At 40.1% G+C, this 20,763-nt stretch overlaps 1 protein-coding gene across 1 annotated transcript; it reads right to left on the bottom strand.

The window, feature by feature from the left end:
- Nucleotides 1–751: 751 nt before the first annotated feature.
- Nucleotides 752–17,828, bottom strand: LOC139140135 (lysophospholipid acyltransferase 2-like). The gene is made up of 14 exons (XM_070709182.1): nt 17,651–17,828; nt 16,995–17,153; nt 15,902–15,986; nt 12,748–12,893; nt 11,430–11,600; nt 10,505–10,560; nt 9,738–9,792; nt 8,394–8,574; nt 7,306–7,396; nt 6,415–6,516; nt 5,166–5,269; nt 4,040–4,240; nt 3,433–3,584; nt 752–2,792 (listed from the first exon to the last, which is right to left on the bottom strand). Exons 3-14 carry the CDS (start codon nt 15,965–15,967, stop codon nt 2,630–2,632), a joined length of 1,488 nt encoding a protein of 495 aa, XP_070565283.1. The 5' UTR covers nt 15,968–15,986; nt 16,995–17,153; nt 17,651–17,828; the 3' UTR covers nt 752–2,629.
- Nucleotides 17,829–20,763: the final 2,935 nt, after the last annotated feature.

Below are 20,763 nucleotides of genomic sequence, written 5' to 3'. Positions count from 1 at the left end.
AAGAAATTGGTCGAGTACGCCTTTCATTTCTCCACACTGTGTCAAGACTTTGCTGTACTCCCGCTTCTTCCTGATGACTTCAGTAGTTGCAGTTGGACTGACTCTATTTCTTGGAATTCGAAATATTTAGTAAATTGATGAAACGTTTGACGAATCGGTTCAAAATACAAAGTCGGGGTGTTCTAGCTTTAGTCGTCGACAGCACGGCAGGACTTATCATCAACTTGAAAATAAAATACTTTGCAAAAGTCGTCAGTTTGGTAGAGCGTCGACACTGTGTTTGAAGCTTCAACCTGTAACAAGGTCAGCATATAATTAGGTCAGATGATATCTTATCGTCAGGTCTAATCGATGTAATCTAACCAAAATCCCAAGTAAATTTGTTTCGGGTCCTCATCGCCCACGTAGAATGTCTTTTTGGGAAACCAGCTTGTGGGCCTTTGTAATGCCTCTTTTTCATAAGTCCATGTGTCTGTCTGTCTGTCTGTCTGTCTGTCCATGACAAAACTTTTGTTCAGCTCATAACTCAAAACGTTCATGATGAAAACTTATGAAATTTTGTAATGGTGGATAGACCCAGATCAGAATAGTACCTGAGAGCTATATCTGGTAGTTCAGGACCACCATTCGGGCTTGCAAGACCACTGCGTTCACATTGATGGCGCTATTTGTCCATCCCTGCGTGTACGTGCACAGCTATGTTTGATACACCTCTGATGGCAACGGGACGACACAAACTCTCAGTACCATATTTCGGCAGAGAACAATTGTGTTTTATTTACGGAACAACGTGAAAACATTAAAAAACAACTATCCCTTTATATAATACCATGTTTCGCCTGAAGTACAGTATTTTGATTAAGCTATCGAACCTTTGAGATACAGCCTATGTTTAGAATCAAACTAATGAACGTATGGTGGAATATTGCCACCTTCAGTTGTTATCAACATCACAGATTATGTGTAAACTAAATATATGCTCGACCATAGGTAAATGTTCTGGAAAGGATAAATATAAACATATTTATCAAATAATAAATATAGAAATATCTCATAAAACAATAAATACATCATAAAGTTGTTACAGATAAATCTTGTTCAACGTGTTATAAGAGTGGTCATGCTCCATTCCTAGATCCATCGACTTGATGGGCAGTGACACACATGTCAAGTTACCTATTGCGCAATTGTTTTGAATAAAGTCAGTCTTTAGTTCTGTCGTCTTTATGCAGCAGATTTCACACAATCTATTTGAGAGCCAACGATCAACACGGTTACTCTACCGCACCGTAGAGTAACCGTGCTGCAATCGCGCCCTGAAATGGCAGATGGTTTCCATGCGCGACTCTCACAATCCGACGTTTCGCGATCATTCCTACTTTTAGCGGACGTGATCGTTGTGATTTGATTCCACATGTAACCTATATATAGGAAGAAAGACGCACGCCCCTACACTGCTATATAGATGTAAGAGCCACACGCTGTACGCTTTAAGGTAGAATGCGACTCTGACACACATGTCCGGACTGGCAAAGTTTTAAAATGCTTTCCTGATCTAGCATTTTTGTGGGCTCATTGTAAAGCTCTTGGAGTAAAAAACAATGTGAAAATTCAAAATCTCATTTTCCTCATAGAGTTAACACGGGGATGGCGGCCATTTTGAATTAAGATATCGGGAAATGTTAGGGTTTGCTGTAGTGCCATATTTTGATAGGTGACCCCTGATATTTGTTCTTGATTTAGTAAAAGAATGATTGAAAGCTTCGTTTGGGAACGTTTGGGCGAACGTTGATGTGTTTCACTTTCGAGGCGAGTACAACCTTAACCACCACTTTTCGAACGTGTACGAAAAACCTAGTAGCCCGGCCCGGATATGAGACCGTTACACTTTACTGAACCACTAAATTGCAAATTTCTCCGAAGAAGCACACTTGCAATGTAAAATATCTGTATTGCACGTACTTGGGGGCGCACTCCTTCCCATCACAGTTAGGATCACGTGCTGTTCCAAACATGTAGACTTTCTTTAACACGATTGGAACTAATTTTGGATAATTGGATCTTCATATTTTTCAAATTTCTCAAAAGCGTTAGGTGCCGTATAGCTGAATGCTGCAATATCACAAATTACTCATAAAAAGAAGTGTATAAGTTAAAAAGAAAAGCAAATGAGCTTACATTTGCAGATTAAATCGACATTACTTCACTATCCAATTATCCAAATTAGTTCCAATCGTGTTCTTTCCGTTTGCCCGGACGTTTCCTTGGCGAGGTAAACACGTGGACATCGTTTCATTGGACCAGGTATCATTTTCATGCCTGAACGACTGTGCGCGTCGGGCAAAATCATTGGCAATTAAAATACAGTGGTTTATTTTGTAAAAACAACCATGCTCCGAAAGAGACCTGATCAATATAAGGCTATACCTAGCAAGTCCCGGTACAACAACTTCAACCTCGTATATGATGCACTTGTCCCTTCGCGTGTGTGCCTCTTCTCCAAAATTAAATTATCATTGTTATTGAAGGTAACATTTGTCTCCATTCTTTATCACATAATATCTTCCAAATATATACCACTCAGACGATCGATTATATTAAAGATGCCATCTGTGACGTCACCGCTTTTTTAACTTGTCTTCACATTATTTCCTATTTTGACGTTGCTTTCTTCTCGACCATCGACACACACGCTCTTGCCGTTCGATTGGCCGTCGGAGGGCGCACGCTTTCTCTTAGGCAGTATCACTATCACCAATAGGCAGCCAAGGTGTCCGATGAAATAAACAGACCTGAGTGAGACGAGATTTTGAGAGTATCGAAGAGAGTCAAGCGTCTTCAGAGTGTTGTGTGATGTAGTCAGGAACATCATTAGAGGTACAGAAGCAGCTTTAGCTTTTCATAATGCTTCCATCTTTTTTTGTTCGGTAATAAATATATTTTCGTTTTCCTAAAATATGTTGAAACACGTATTGTCAGTCTCACCGATTCAGTGTCTTACGTTCTATAGTATGCCATGTTGTAAAATCCAATTGTCAACGATAACAGTTGGCATTAAGCATCGATAAGCTTGAAACCAGACTTTTTTTTCAATATGAGTCTCGGAGTTGAACAAGAAATTGGATTTGAAAATATTTTCGTGGAAACATTCGAAACTGTATCCAACGTAACTTTGATACTGCAAGACTTCCACAAATACTAACATTGATATACAGTTTCTAACACACATGCAATATATTATGCATTAGTACGGATATATATATATATATATATATATATATATATATATAATATATATATATATATATATATATATATATATATGTACATATACACAGTTTCAAACGCACACACATGCAATATATATGTACTGGTACTCACATACACACACATATATGTATATATATATATGTGTGTGTGTAAGTTGCTTACCTGTAAAATCTAATTATATTGGTACCATGCAGCATTACAAACGGAAGCGCTGTATACGCCAGCATCACATGAGTGAAAAACCATGTTATTATGTCATACATGAGCTTGATTTGCGGTGACCTGAGGAAAAATGGCCGTATGAACTGCCGGACCTAGGAGGGTGCGAAAAAGACACGACACTGAAAGTATAAATACATAGTTTACTCAGACGGCACATGGAAGTGTTAATGGTTCTGCGTCGTTCTTGACTGTTGAAACACTAACAGAGTGTACTTTGCAGAAATTTTGGCGATCGAGGATGTATGCTCGAACAGCTTTACAATCTGGACACACACGACTATACCTGGACACAGCTGTGTTATTACAGGCAATGCAAGTATCGTCACTATGGCCCATAAAGACATACCCTTGGATTGTGAGAAGTTACAAGAAATCCACAGAGCTACGAAAAAATACGTGTGTGATACGTTTTACTATTGTATATGTATTACCTTGGCATTGAAGCGGCAGTTTGACAACTTGGTCAAATTGGAACATGAAATAGTCATATCATTTACTTGTCATTCTGGAGGACATGGCTGTATAGTGATGAGAGATATTTGCTTACCTTTTTCCCAGCCTCTAGTACGAATGGGCCACTTAAAAACGTCCAGAAGTAGCCCGGATAGAACCCGTGCCACACCGAAGAGAGGAAAAACGTCATGACTGTTCGGAATTTGGACTGAACTCGATCGTAGCAGACGTAACGCAACCACAGCGTGGTCAGTATATTCCAATTATCCACAACGCCTTTTCCACTCGTGGCAAACTGTCAATTGATTAAAGTAAAGTTTTTGGACGTTAAAGTAATTGCTCAAGCTATTACCAGTCCCTTTTTCCTATACTGAATGGCAGGAGTGGATATCGGTTGGCACAAAACCTCTAGATACAAACAAAATGGGTTTTCCTGTAATCCTCTAGATACATGTACTTAATTCTCTGGCCCTAACAGTGACGTCATTCTATGTTGCAAGTGATTAATACAAAATGCTGTCCATCCCCACTAGGATCTTTGCTCGCACAGTATCGTTCATTGCACTCTATGCCAGCATTAGTGTATATTGCTGTTTTACATAGTTTATGAAAATGGCCGTTGAGGGCTCTCTTCCAAACGTCTGGAGTAATTTTTTCAGAGTCTTTGACAAGCTTGATCGGACTCCATGTGACGTAAAGCTTATAGTGGTGGAGGCAGATGCAGTCAACGAAGCTGTTCGTAAAAAGAGGTGTTCGTGCGCAGCTTTTTTTCAGCAGGTGAGTAAATTTAAAAAGTGGGCTGGGAGAAAAAGTCAATATTTATAGTGGGCGGGGAAGTAATTTCAGTTTTTACTGTGGCCGGGGAGAAAATATGTGGTAGTCGATAGCGGAAAATAGATTTCGGTACAAAATTAGCGACCATCTTTTGTCCTTTTTGAAAAAAATGTAATGTAGTAAATAAAAGTGGGCGATTTTCAATGCTGGGGAGAGGGCAGTAGGGAGCTCGAGCTTTAACTGTTTCTGGGAGTGGGGAGCGTGCAGACCATACATGTAGATACTGGAGGGCGGTGGGCATCATGATTCAGTAGGAGGTATATTTTCCGCATATGCAAGTGGGAGGGCAGTTCCGAACAGTTCTACTTTCCCCTCCAAAATTCAGGTCAAGGTCAAAAATATGTAAAATCAGCAACAACCAAACAAAGGCAAAGAAAGTGACTCACCATAAATGCCATGAGGTCGATGTTGGACACTAAATTCCATTTCGGTGATCCGTTCTCATTATAACCATTGAAGCCAAGACCCGAGGTGTTGCATACTGCATCAGCTGACAAGGGAGTGAGGGAAACCACGTATGAATGAAAGCTCGATTGAACTAGACAACGAATGATTACGGTTGAACAATTGACGCTTCGATACATAACTTCGATACATAATTATATATATATATATATATATATATATATATATATATATATATATATATATAATATATATACAACTGAGTTGATCAGGATAATCTAAGATATTACATTTTCACTACAAATTTGTTTCGTATAGGCTGCAGAGCCGCCTACACTCATCGGGTGGCTGTGATCGACCGAGACTTTAGGCAGGAAACGATTTCTTTTGTTTTGTTTTTGTTGGCACCTGTTTGTTGCAAAAGGATGAATAATTAGTGACTGCACAAGGGAAATTTTCTCCTGTGTCTGCAGGTCGATACTAATTCGTTTCTATTTTTGAGGGAGCACATTTCTGGATATCTGAGGAGTATGAATTTCTCGTGGAGGCACAGATTGCATTTTTTTGTGACGTTGCGGCTCTGCAGCCTATACGAAACAAATTTGTAGTGGAAATGTAATATCTTGGATTATCCTGATCAACTCAGTTGTGTATTTAGCTCTATTCTAGTATTGAGCACTCTACTCCAGCTGATCTTGAACTAAACAAGTATATATATATATATATATATATATATATATATATATATATATATATATATATATATATATATATATATACACACACATATATGTAATCAAAGACAAGTTCCACGTCTAGCAATATATATATATATATATATATATATATATATATATATATATATATATATATATATATATATATTATTATTATTATTATTATTATTATTATTATTATAATTGTATTACTCATCAAACAGGCGAACCCAATTACAGGATGAGGTACCCATAACCCACTACCCAATAGAGCACTGAGGAGTAGAGTGCCTCGTTCACGGGCACAACACTAAATGTGGGCCAAATCTTCTTGAATCTTGCCATTGCAATATTATCATTACAAGTTTCTTGTTTTCGAAAATAATAACATGCGCTTTATTACGCCTTTATTCTTTACGTAAGATGAAATTGTATGGTGAATGAATGAATAATGTATCTGTGAGTAAAGAAAACACATCATAAGGTCTAACCTCATACGAGGGTATGCACTTACCCCACATCCACACGTAGAAATATTTGGTTTGAACTATCAGTACAGTCATCCATAGGTAAAAGGTTCTGATAACGAGCGAAGAATTGACAATGTATTGATTATCTGAAAGAGATTGGTTGAGGATAGTGGTTAATAATGATGGGTCACCAAGAAAAACAATGCGACACCATATATCGCGCTCTCAGTTGGCACGATACATGAAACCATCGGGAAAATGAATTACTGGTCATAACCATTAATCCATTTTCGAATATACGCATGGTCACCCATTTATTCAGTATCTTTCAAATGTCAAACATTATAAGTAGTATCTTGTATCAAACAAAATTCATGAAAAATGGTCGACTTTGTCCCTTTAATCTGAACTCTCCTTTGGATAGCGTTTTGACATTTCACGCGGGGTGAATGGGTTGGACGTGGACCTGACGAGTTCACGAGTACCAAGTCGCGTCGGTCTAGAATGTCGTCTTGCGTCTACCGAGCCGAGCCATGGCATAAATATCTTATTAAATGCGTCACATACCATAACGCGACATCACATAACCTGACCTGACCTGTCATAGCATATCATGTCATTATGTCACTCCATGACATGTGGCATAATATCAAATGGCATATTTACTGGAAACTGCACAAGAAGTGACACCAGAAGTTCTGTTGTACTTATTGCCCTTCCATTGAAGTCAAGCATTACAATCGGAATTATAAAAAACAACAAGCGAACTGTATATGTGTACATTTTTACAAAATCACACGTTCCAAATCACGTTGCTTCTCGGGGAAATTAATGTATATTGCTATTAGGACCATCCCTCTCCAGCCAGGCGCTTATCACAAATGTCGGCGAGGAATCTGCTATCTTTGGGATAATTATTCAATAAATCTACTTACCTATATTACTCTGTATTGGAAAGTGATGTTCCAAAGTAAGGTAAATGACGGCCATCACTGAACCAAGGAATAATTTCACAATGGCAGTTTTCTGTCAGTAAAGAAACAGGTAAAACATATATTTATCACGTAAGCTTGCCTCTTCACTATCATTTTGTATTTCATGACCGTTGTACACATTGAAAGTGAGGCATAAATATTGTCTAAGACGCCGTACTCACTCAGGTATTGAAAGGCTCTCTTTTTCTGGCAATTTTCCTCGTTGGGCTCTTCGTACACTGATTTGAGGGCGTCTTTTGCATTTATTGCATGCCTCTATGTGAGTGCAGTGATCATGGCATTGATTTGAATAGGAACATCCGGGGAGTTAGCGGGCCAGTGAACGATGCACTGACCGGTTTCCATGGTTACCCGGTCCAGTAAAGCCCTTCGACGTTTTCGACGTCAAAGTAGACGCTTAAAGGTATACAGTCACCTGTACTCTAACTATGCTCATATATGGTCAAAGGGGCGTTCCTTGGTATTCAAAATGCCCATGTGAGGGCGCTGTTTTTAAAAAGGGCCCACCAGTTTAAAATTTGTGATTGGTTAGATTTTCTCTTTCTATGGTAACTGTGGCAAAATTGGAACAGGTGACAGTATACCTTTATATTAACGCTGGATGAAAATATCCATACGCGCACTGCTATTTTGACTTTCGTTAAATTCTATTTGATACTGGTTGATAATGATAAAATTGTTTGAAATGCCCTGCATGTAACTAAATGTCATATAACATTAACTATGAAGAGGCATGTAATAAAAAATTATTGCCTGAATACAAGGGTTTGTGTTCCCAGCAGCAGCAGGAGACAATTTGCCCGACGCCTGCTCTCGGGCACATACCCATGTTTACAGGCAATAATATAATTATAATATTGTGTAACCACTTCTGGCTGTTCCGTTGACAAATATCTGCATGCAAACTTTCCTCGTGGCGATGTTCCAGTGATGGCTGTTTTAGTGTTTCTTTAAATTTAGTGTGTGCGCCTTTTTTGTACCGGGGGAGGGGGGGGGGGTGTTGTTATATATAATATTTTCCCACTTACCAGAACTGGTGGGTCCTGCAGCTTCCTGGTCACTTCCTTGTTGTCGCTATTGGCGGGAACTGACTGTAAATGCTTTCCTTCGATAAAGTCGATGTAAGGTTTGTAAAAACAGAATGGCCCGACAGCCAAGCCTTGAAAATAAAACAGGTAACTGCAGTACTCTAAAACTGATGGCATCTTACTGCGGAGGAAAAAATGATATCAAACGATAAATATCGACACTTATTAGCTTTATCAATTTAATTACTCTGTATCATTAAGGGGTATCAAATGATTTGTCCTATGCGTTCACAGAAATAGTCAGAATAAAACTATTATTTTTGTCAACGGATACCCGGGAAATGTTTTCATTCCCCTCCCATCTCTTTTTTTAATTGATACTTTCTAAGATTAAGAAGCCGAAGTAACGCAAAGGTTGATGCACACAAAAAGACGCCGTCAGGGCGAGTTTCACTAGAAATCAGTAAAACTGCAAACCGATGGTCTATTTTTAATATTAATCTAATCCCCTACTTCAGGATTCAAATATCATTGTCGGCCTTACTAGGGGAATTCATGAGCTATAGCAAAGTTCAAGCTGGATTCGATTGTCGCTTGCCGCGATGACATTTCAGGCGGCAGTTATTTACAGCTAAGGTACGTGTAAGTGCCGCAGGGAAGAGCGCTGTTGTCTCGCAAACTGATGGCCCTTGATTTTTTTAAAAACAAATTTAAGCTTTAAAAGCAACATATTTGCATATGACCGCTTAGTTCTTATGTGATTTATCGTATTTTTCATTGACAAACTGGTGATAATAAAAAGGAACCTGCAATGTTTTTTTATGATTTTTTTTGTTCCTGAGGCCTCATCTATCAATTTTTATATATCTGTAACCTACGCAAATTGTATGTAGGTGGTCGTAACGTGCACATGGAATGGTATGGAAAAGTTTATGTGGTGATAAACTAACCATCTGGCTGCTTGGATAATTTGCGTACAATCGAACAATCAATTACAAATCCTCGTTGAATTCTACCGCTGATTTTTAGTGTGTGTAGCGTGGAGATAAATGACTGTAGAGTTGATCATGCTAAACCTCTGCACTTTGAATGCAGGCTGTAAACACCGAACGTAATTCAATCCCTGCTTTCACAGATTCGAACGGCAAAAATTCGCAACAATACATCTTTCTTCTTTGTGTAATAAAGTGATTGAGCAGAACTGCAGCTGGGATTTCTATCTAAACAGTCAAGGTCCAGACTAAGCCTGCGTGCTCAGATCTCAGTTAACCAAGTCTTGCTACTAACTATTAATAATTCAATGACACACTAAACACGCAGCTATGACAAAATAATATTACTCACCTGTATGCTAACTCTTTCTTCCTTTTATTCCAATAACTATCAGCTTTTGTTAAACCTGAAAGGTAAGGGCTATTGATTATTCGTTAAATTTTTCATTGCTCCGCGGCAGGTTTCCTTTTTCCATGCGAATGATAATTTTAGGTCGAATGTTTTTTGGTTTTTTGATTAAATTCCAAAAAAAAGTTTTTTTCCAACTGCATAGGCGGTATTTTCAAAACTATAATGGTTAGTGGGAGTTTAGTTGAAGGTGATGCGTTGGAGATCTCCGACTTTCGATCTCGCTTATAGCGGGCTAAGGGATAACGACATTCCAACTTTGCAATCTGGATGGTGCGCATGTACGATATACCTTTCTACCGAATTGCTCGATTTCTTGTTACCGTGTATACTAAAGAATGGCTCTCCGCTGTCGTCATGATTACACGTTGTATACAATTTCAACCGATAAAATCATACAGATTTTTCGTTTCAACGTTTTAAGTTTAATTACTCAATCATTCAATTTGCATAAGTCCTTTCACGGAATGAGGTACGCCCTCTACAGCCCATTAAAGCGACGAGTGCAGTGGTAAAGTGCCTCGCTCAGGGGCATATCGCCACCCTCTGATAATGAGTATTGGAAAACGAAAACGCGGCAGGTATCCATTGGTCCAGACACTGTCAGTCACGTTGAAATGTGCATGATGTATCAAAGATTCAAACCGATTATTCACCATGGTAGCAGTCTGGTCATTATGAGCACTTCCATGTTTTATTCAAGAACTCACCGTCTTTCAAACTAAACGCTAGACTTGACAATTTCTGTACCATAACCATGAGTGGCCTGTTGAGAGAAGAGGTTGTTCAAAATAATTTTACCAGGAATTCATATTTCTCAATTTCATAGATAATGATACATATCTGACATTTTAAACTCACACGGTGCCGGATGTAGCGAGCAAATATCGCGCTAGTAAGTAAGAGTTAGAGAAGTTTGAGGGAAATTTGATTGAGTGGTTGGTTGTAATGTTTTTACCCACACAAAAGGCCAGCAGCTATAACTGTTGATGATTACCCGGAATTAGAATGGACTAACAAAACTACGTGCACAAACGCACATACAAATATGTGTATTTCCTTGTGCGTTTGTACATGTGGGTTTTATTGTATCGCCATCACGTGATCTCTTCCGTGTACTCAGTCTTTAGAACACCCTTCTATTCGTTTTATACCGGAGCAGAACTATATACGCTGTATTGGCGAGCTACATGGTGTTTTGACATGTTTTGGGGTGTAGAACAAGACCATGCAAATGACATGTAGGCCTAGAACCAGAACAACTCATCAAAAGTCGCTGCTACTTGTCCTTTAAATGAACACTTATTTCATACTGTCACTAGAGAAAAAATAATAACAGATGCATTTCCAGTGACCTAGTTTTATATTCACTAATTCTAAATATAATTTTGATGTATCACCGAGACAAAATAAGCTTGAATTTACCTCAGAATATTTTTCTGGGTCATATCTGTAGTGAGCAAAAATTGAAAACCAAATCCGACCGATCTACAGTAGTTGTGGAGGCGCATAGCAGAATCCCTTTGTCATTTGGCCAAAGGATTAGTATCGTAGAATATTTCACTTTCCCTACTTGTCCTGACTGACAGTCTACAATAATCCTAAAACTGTCCAAAATGTCGACCGATTCCTTACCCAGTTACTGTGAGATCCCTGGTCTTGCCATCGACAAATTGATATGCAAGGTTGACGGCAGAGAGATAGAGCATCGAAAAGACAAACACGTAATAGTGAAACACGCTGGGCTGCAACACCGTGATCATGATGTACACAGTGGAGGAGAGAACCAGTAAATGCACGACAGACCTGGTGGTGAAAAACAAAATATAACGGCTGTCAAGCGATATTATCCCTGTGCGTTTTTATTCAAATAGGCCTACTAAATGTTTTTTGCGTACACCAATTTGGCGACGGCCTAAATTACAATATACATTATAATATAATGCATATATAGGAGGTAAGGAAGGGTCACAGAATTTTAAACAACACAATTCTCGCGAGCCAGAGCAATAATTTCCGCTCCGCTGACCTACGCAAAAATCAAGTCTCTTAACGGGTAGCGCTGAGCTGTTGCCGTAAAGAGGCACGTGGTTTACGACGATGAAAGAACATGACATGAAACAAGTATATCCATCTCTTGAATCAATGCCTTTTTTAACCGCACAACGGTGACGTCCACCCTAAATACAAGCGGTAATTCATAACTCCACTTGCAGCTTTCGAATGATGTAAATACACAAAATGGCGGTCATTCTCAGATCATAATGTCCCCTACTATCGACTAACAAAGCTGTTCCTTGGTAAACCAGTGGTACAGTGTGAACATATTCACGTTCCGATGGGGTAAAGTCATTGAAATTTTATCATTTTGTATACACGCTGCACCTGAGTTGTCGTTTGGGCTGCGCATCAGACACACGGCGCTGTGGCTGATACGACACAGGAACAGGTGATCTTTATTGATAACCTAAGAGTTGGAGTAACAAGGGTGGGGCCTGTTTAAATGAATTCTGCAAAATACCGGGGAGAGCACATTTAGATTTCAACTATTATGAGGGCCATGTCAGCTACCATATTCCGTACACCCGAATAAGCTAGTGCCATTGACCCCGTAGTGACGTACATATCGTTTTCTTCTTACTTTTGGTGAACGAAATGTGCCCCGACTGTCAAATTAACTAAATTTATGTTGAACTAGACTGGCAGATTTTGAGACAGAGATGTACCCTTGCTTATCAACTAGGAAGAGCACAGCCCTGCCCCGGGCAACGGACAACTCTTCGTCTGATACTGAACAAGGATCACAGGAAATGTATGTGTAGCGAGTGAGTTACATCACGTACAACTGTAAGTGAATGACCCCTGTCTTGCGCTACATCATTCTACGGCTGCACGAATGATCAAAGGATCATTAATTACAAGATTAGGTTCGATTAACTTCCATTTGCCTTACCAGGAATACAGCTGCACCGCCATGTAAAATCCGATTAGTGTGACGAAGACGTGTCTAATTGTTGAGCTGACTCGGCGTGGGTGAAGGACAAGTCTGAACAAGACGGCGAGCGGGAGAGCGCATAGCTGAAAAATCACGAAGGTAGCCTGCAAACGAATATATATATTGGCTTTTAATACTTTGTTTTAAATAAAACATTTCAGCCCCTTTCGACACGATATCTCTCTAAAGAGTTCTAAACTTATTTGTGAATTAGGTGCTTTAAATAAAATTCTTTGTTTGCCGTCCGCTGTTGAGAGGTTTTCAGAGAAAATTAAGAAAACAAACACAATGTTATCTCTACTACAAATAAAAATATTATTTCTCTAAAAGAAACCAACTTAAAATTGGGCTTATGTTAATACACTTGTGTTTTTTGTCTGTGTTTGTTTTTTTCCCCTGGCTGTCAGGTAGGTTTTGCAAAAATCCAAGGACGGCAAACAAAGACGAGATTATATATATATTTGAGTTATCATTGTGATATCGATGAAGTCAGACTGACGATCATAGACCCTTTCTCGAGAGTCTGTCTGATGACCTACAATCTGTGGTATCGATGTAACGTTTAGTTGGTCTGTTTGTTTGTTGTTCTCTTTAGCATTTGTTGTACGGCATCTTTGATCATACAGCCAGCGACACATAGGCAACAGATACTCTCCCTCTAGTTGTCAGAGTTGTCCAAAACCAACTGCTTGAAATCAATGCTTTCTTTTTTAGCGAGACCACAGCCCTCTTTGATGGCTGAACTGTGGCTGAACAAAACGGCCTGTCTGTATACTCGTTACACTCTACTTACACTTACACTTTTTTGCAATAAAAACGCAAGTTAAAGGTCATAACAAGTTACCATCTTCTTGCAGTATGATCAAAATAGCAACAATTGTTACCCATGCTGATCAGGGCCTGTTACGCACTATTACATTTCAGCGGTAAATATAACCGTGGGTCCTATATATAGGCACAGACTACCGTCATCTCTGCACAGGACAATCAGGCGGGACCGTCGGAACATGTTGCACGGTAAATATGCTTTTAGCAGGGAAAGTGTAAACATAAATTCATGTAATACATCAACTTATTTATTAAATTCTTGATAAAATTGAAAGTAAAAGTAAATAACCGAAGAGAGAAAATTGCCTCAATAACTGTTATTACACAATTTTTCTTCTAATGCTCTCATACCGGGGTTCAGTATATAGTGTTTTCACGAAATACAGCCACATAACGGCTTCTTTTAACTTTATACTTATTGCAGAGTTTGATAGCGAAGATAAAAGATTCAATTCGTCCCATTGTTTAGTTGTGCAGGTCTCACAAATTATGTAAATCATGCATATATGAATTACTCTGTGAACTTGATCGGTTGTACAGTGAGGGGCCATATTTTGAGGTATTACAGGTAGTCGCATAAAAGTGCTGTAGACCTCAATTTCCATCATGCATTTCTCGTTTATATGTATATATATATATATATATATATATATATATATATATATATATATATATATATATATATATATATATATATGTATGTATATATATATATATATATATATATATATAGAGAGAGAGAGAGAGAGAGAGAGAGAGAGAGAGAGAGAGAGAGAGAGAGAGAGAGCGGAGAAATCGGAGAAAGCGCCCTCACATCTATATTTAAGCAATAATGTACCCCTCCGAGCCCACAATGGACGAAAGCGAAGCCGAGTACATTATGCAGAGCAAAGTTTCCTCGAGTCCATTATGGGCTGGAAGGGGTACATTATTGCTATTATTTTATAGTTTTGACGATGCCAGTGAATTTGTAGATGTAGAAAGCATCTGGGCCACAATGCATATTATCAGTAATATCTGAGGGTATGACGTCACAAAATTCACTGGTATTGACAAAGCTATAGTATACACGTCCACGTCCAGCGGGCCTGGATGAACGACTCTGATTCCGCATTTACTATTGTCTGTGTTGTAAACGAGTCACATTTAAAACCCACGGGCAGGCAAAGCGATGTGGTTTTCACTTTAAAATTTCTGACTGATTTTGCCGGAGGAAAAGCAAAAACGTTCCTGATTAGGCAACAGTTTTGATAGTATCCGAAATATTTATATTGGTGTTTCTACGCTTACACATTTTGGCTGTCTGACATGTCTGACCAAGTCTGAACGCCGTTCTGAAATCATTATACAGAAGAAAGAGGCGTTGTTTCGGAGTGTAAAATACCAACATTCTCTCGCCAAAGGTGTTCCCTCGGGCAGGGGACATCCCTCAAAACAACTAGGCAGACTATGCTGCGCCGATCTAACCGATGAAACCAATAACGATGAAAATATGTGATGCTGAGTGTAAGACAAATGACGTGTAGAAGTATGAATACACCAGGGGACGTTGTTTCGGGCTGGATCGCCAAATGTAATATCCAAACAGAAAATGAGACTTATATTGTGCAAGTCGCGCATCCTAAAATATGCCAAATATTATAATTTCAGTGATATTATTATGTACCACATGGTAAACGACAAAAATAACTTCTGTAATCCTGATACGTATTTTGGCGCATTACAGTTCGTACGGCAGAAGGGCCCTCCCATGGCCGCGTTTATGTTGTGCACCTACGCGGACTCTCACACCGACGTACAAGTTCGTTGATGTCCCTGAATGTGATTATCAAGTTATGCCACAGACAGTAGAAACATGACTTCTGCTCTGCTATAATTGACATGCAGCAAAATAAACATCCAAAGGAAAACAATTGATCAGGGTCAAGACTCAATTGCCTTACGGTTTACCATGATTACAGGACCGGCGTTTGCGGTCGATCCTTATCTGTGCGAGCACGCGTGCTGACCACGTGTGACGCTCTGTTTCGATCATGGATCACGGAGTTATTATTAAACCTCCTTGGTTTCGGTGCAGAGTGGTTCGTTAAACAGAGAGCCGGAAATATATGGCCCCCGAATCAATGTCAAGCTCGGTGTGTCAAATTGTATGGTATGGTATACGTTTTGAAAATTCCTAGCTGCGCCAATTAAGCTACGTAGCACATCGGTGTACTAGTAGGCAAAAAAAAAAAAAAAAAGTGCAAGTGGAGAGTTCGAGAATATGGAAGCAGCAATTACTCACCCGGTGGCTCGGTAGCCCTGTCATAACCGAAACCTTGTCCACGATCAGAGAAAGCCCCAAAGTCATCTTGAAAGTTACTTACAAACTGGAAGGAAAATTGTGATCAAAAATGCATTACTGATATCAATGCCGATTAAAAAAATGTACACCAACTGAATCGTACGCTAACAATCAGCTGGGACCACGATACACTGTGTATAACGTGTCCCTTTGTGTACAGATGTGTTGTGCATGTTCGGCGTAGATTTAAATATAAAAACATAAAGGATATATATAGCTATTATGCAGTCAATAAAAGGGCTTTGTCTGCCACACGGTGTACATTTTGCGGGTACTCGAGAACCCGGCAGTCAGGGCAGTTGACATGTTAACCGGCGCCATTCTCGATTCTCTCGGGGTTCCGCATTCTGTCTTCGCACTTCCGACTAACGCCATGCAAAACAATGCAATATTATGATAATTGGCACGAATATGGGGTTCGGACATCGTGTCCACGTCGAATTCTTTTCAGGCTCCTAGGTGCAAAAGTGTGATTTTTGGCGTTTATTCGTTGTAACGTGATAGTAATGAGGGCAAGACCGAGTGAAATTGACCGTGGATACATTAACTAACATGAACTGAAGAGGAAGGTCAACGCGTAGAATATCATTTACATTTATTTTTCGCTTATTACATCCACAAATAAACACCCGGTTTAAATTTCACGTGAGCGCTGAAAACTCACGCAGTTTTTTCCTTTCCTTGAATAATTTTCACTTTCATGAAGATTCAAACTGGTATAGATTTCAGAATTCCATGCGACATAGTCGAGTGCGCCTAGGTATTACACGCAATAAGCTTATATACATGATATTCGTCAAGGGCGCCGGTCTGCTTATCGCGTCGGCGGCGGCTTCGCACTGCGCAGACTCAGTACTGATCAATGACCTGCATAACATGATTCATGTACATTGTACAACGGCAAAAATATAACAACGAAAACAGAAACGACTAACCTTCTCTACTGAAACAAAGAATGACATTTTGACTTATGATAGCGATACGGCTACTGTCACAGGGATAGCCCCACGATATGGCACATTGTTACTCTCACCTTACGTAGCGTTGAGTGCAAGTCGTCAGGGGGCGAGCGAATGGGTTGTTTCTCTCCTCCCTCCGATGGAGCGTCGGTAGAGACGGCGATGATCGAAGCGCAGTCTGGTCGGCGCAAGCACAACGCTCACACACGCACGGTCGTCCGTCCTAGTGCTTGCTGTTGTTTAAACAAATAACATACAATGAGACTCCGCTATATGATATGATATAAAAAACAGTCGGAAAGTCGTGTTTTACAGCTGCGAGTACCTGCCGCAAAATGACCTTCTGCGGAAAATCGAAGAAGATATCTCACTATTAGCATACAATGCATTACGTCCTTGATTGACGTTGTTTTAGGAAGGGACACACATTGCGTGTTTAACAGGCACACACAGCGGTCATAAATTTGTCCCACTTTAATGCTGCAAACAATAGCCGGTACATACATTTGTCAAATGAAAATTGAAAACACGCGCTGTTGGCCTCACAACGCTGAGCCTTCAGTGATGCTGATGCGAGCGACTTCGGCGGCTACCATACACAAGCACGCCCCGTCGACGTGGTTGTACTGAAAACGATGTAAAACGGTATCGCCATTTTCAACAGCAGAGAATGATGGCTGACGTCGATGGTGTGAAACGAGGAAATTTCCAACCTGAAAATTCGTCTTACCTGTCAGCGATTCCCGTGTTGCTTTCCACTAAGTAAAGATGCGCTGATGTGAGGTTCTAAACGTTGACATCACCCAGCATATCAGCTGCCGGTGCCGTGCGAGGGAGGATGCATAAATTTGCATTCCCAATTATGTATTTCTGAGGGCCCACACAACATCAGTGCATAATATGATGATACCGTAGCTCAGTGATGATGCTGCGTCTATGCCCGTTATCAACACCGTGGAAACCAGCGCGTTCTGCTATAATTGGGAGTTGTTGTTTTTTTGTTACGCGCTACGCGTGAAGAAGCATTTATCAATACAAACACAACGTTAAGAGTAGATAGAGATCGATTGTCTCTCAGCTGTTTCTGTATGTATCCTCCCTGACTGTTACTGTGATTTGAATGCACGACTTTTGCGAAATCAATGACATTGGCCAACGGCTATAAGCCTCAGTATTTCCGCGAAGTTTCTGTAGTTCGATTCCGAACAGTGTAACGACGCTCAGAACCGACGCGCACGGATCCAAACAAAGGCGCTATGCGTGAACGCATCGCCCGGCCACTGGTCTGACCATCAGAATTATGTACGACAACAACATGTATCATTTCAGCTTGACGACGGCGGAAAATCGGGAAGTTAACACTTCATTTTCATCTTAAAAATAGGAACAGTGGAAGGAGAAGGAATAGAGCCAAAATTTAGTCGCACGTGTTGGGAAACAGTAGTGCGTTTCACGTTTATATGCAGGGTTCGCGATCGGTTCGACCATGAACCTGAAATGGGGTACGCACGACCGTTGAGGGACTGGGTATAGGCATACAGCGCAATCGTATTAAAAACTGATGCGGAGATGGATACGGCCATAAGGGACCGTTCAGTTTTTACGGCCTGGGGGGGGGGCGGCAAAATCTTGTCGCCAGTGTTCAAAAAAAATAGACCCCCTGCATTTTTCGCGAAAAAATGATGACCCCCCTTTGTCAGACGAAAAAAATTGATGACCCCCCCCCCCCCCTGAAAAATAACCAAAACCCATATGTCAAATTTACCCGCACGGTTTGGATTTGAACTCCGGTACGCGGCGCACTTTATTCGTGTAGCAGAGATGCCAGTGCACAAACTTCTCAGTCACATCCATGCAAACGTCTGTTAATTAGGACGACTGTAAGGCAATTTTGAACTTCATTTCCATAGACAACTTATGTCCATGGACATTGTATAAAGTAAACTTTATTGGAGTGGTTCGCCAAAGGCAGCCCTTCGGTTAAGAGGGTCATGGGCCATTACGTAAAGTCAACTTTATTCTAGTGGGCAACCAAAGGTGGCCCGCTGGGAAAAAGAGGGTCGATCATGGCCATTGCACCAAGTAAACTTTACTGACCATGGCCGCTGAAGGCGTCCGGCCATTAAGATGGTCATGGGGTATTACAATAAAGTCAATTTATTGTAGTGGGCCGCCAGAGGCGGCCCGCCGGTAAAGAGGGTCGATCATGGCCATTGCATGAAGTAAACCTAATCGGAGTGGGCCGCCAAAGGCGTCTGCCCGTTAGGAGGGTCATGGGTAATACATAAAGTATATATTTATTGTAGTGGGCCGCCGAAGGCGGCCCGCCGGTAAAGAGGGTCGATCATGGCCATAGCATAAAGTGAACTTTATTGTAGGTATTATGATTTTGAAAATGTGGTGACCCCCCCTTTCCTACCAGTGAAAAAGTGATGACCCCCCCTTCGCGGATTCCAAAATTATGATGACCCCCCCTGGATTTTGCCGGCCCCCACCCGGCCGTAAAAACTGAACGGTCCCTAAATGTAATCGTATTGTGGCTTTTGTTTCAGCTGTCTTGAGTGGCAGCAAGCCTAAATAATGCAAAGAGGCCTAATCACACTAATGACAAAAGAAAACATCACTGTCGATCTATTTCTGTTTTGTTATAAAACACCGTCTGAACTACCTCTTGATATATATTTCTTGCTCTTTACTTCTCCCCCTAACATCTGCTCATACAACTTTGTTCATGTAACTTTGCATGTCTTGTCGAGCAATGATTTGATTGATTGATTGATTGATTGATTGATGTGTTGAAGTGGAACGACGAGAAATTCTCATTTGAACTCCTACAGTCGCTGCCATGTCTGGTGTTCTGGACGATTAGGACAGTGCAGAATTTAAGAATATATCAACTAATCGTTACACTTCTCCGTTGCATTGGCCATACTAATATTAAGTTTACATGTGGATGGAATTGTTAACAAAAAATAAATTAAAACCACCAGTTTCAGTGTAAATGTATCCGGCAATATTTTAAGCACACTGATGATGTCAACTTCACTGAAATAAATAATGAGCGTGGATAAAACTGTGACGTCATTGGGACTTGGTCTTCACATGCCTTTTGCAACTCAGCACTGAGAAAGGGAGCCAAGGTGTGATGACAACTTCCCCGCTTTCTGAATTATGACCGACAAACCCAGTGCTAGGAGGAAAAAAAGAATGTGCCTCAGTCTGAGAAAGCTATCTGGACTCTCAAGTTGTTACAATTCCTTTCCAGTCAATGTGGGCTCACTTTAAAGCTCATGCAATAGATGAAATTGACCCATTATCACTTTAGTTAAAAAATCGAAAAATTTTCTCCAAAAAGTTAACGTTGGGATGGAGGCCATTTTGAATTTCAAGTGTTGGTAAATATTACAGTATTTGTTTTCCTAGTGTCATATTTTGCCTCGGTGACTTCACGGAAATTTAAAATCGTCCGATGCTAAACGAGTAATGATTTCGTGAGGTTTTTCCCCAGAACCTAAATATGTTATACATCGTTTCCGTATTTGTCCAAACGTTCAAGTTCTTGCGGTTCTTGAAGGACATGCGCGTTTCTGTGAAGCCTTATCATCACGTGACATGACAAGATCAATAAAAAAACAAAAAGTGCAATAATTAACAGAAAAGATCTAGCTTTATCGGCAGAAATTGAATAAGATCTTGAATGTTATAGTCCTTCGTTCTCGGCCATTTCAAATTTATAATTGTAACAATGTTTAATATGTATCTACTGATATCACAATGTTGTATCTTCAACCAATATTTATTACAATATGTCGAAATCTCAGTGTTCTCAGAGAATGACGTAAA

The sequence above is a fragment of the Ptychodera flava genome, chromosome 9, assembly GCF_041260155.1.
Source record: "Ptychodera flava strain L36383 chromosome 9, AS_Pfla_20210202, whole genome shotgun sequence".
Lineage (NCBI taxonomy): Eukaryota > Metazoa > Hemichordata > Enteropneusta > Ptychoderidae > Ptychodera > Ptychodera flava.
The sequence above is the reverse complement of the archived record's forward strand: the minus strand, read 5'-3'. Positions and strand labels throughout refer to the sequence as shown.

Excerpts from the sequence above, each read along its gene's own strand:
- LOC139140135 (XM_070709182.1), bottom strand. The coding sequence starts at position 15,967 with ATGACTTTGGGGCTTTCTCTGATCGTGGACAAGGTTTCGGTTATGACA. Across the intron at positions 8,575-9,737 it reads AAGAAAGAGTTAGCATACAG|TAAGATGCCATCAGTTTTAG; the intron begins GTGAGTAATATT and ends TTTCCTCCGCAG. Across the intron at positions 6,517-7,305 it reads TCCAATACAGAGTAATATAG|ATAATCAATACATTGTCAAT; the intron begins GTAAGTAGATTT and ends AATCTCTTTCAG.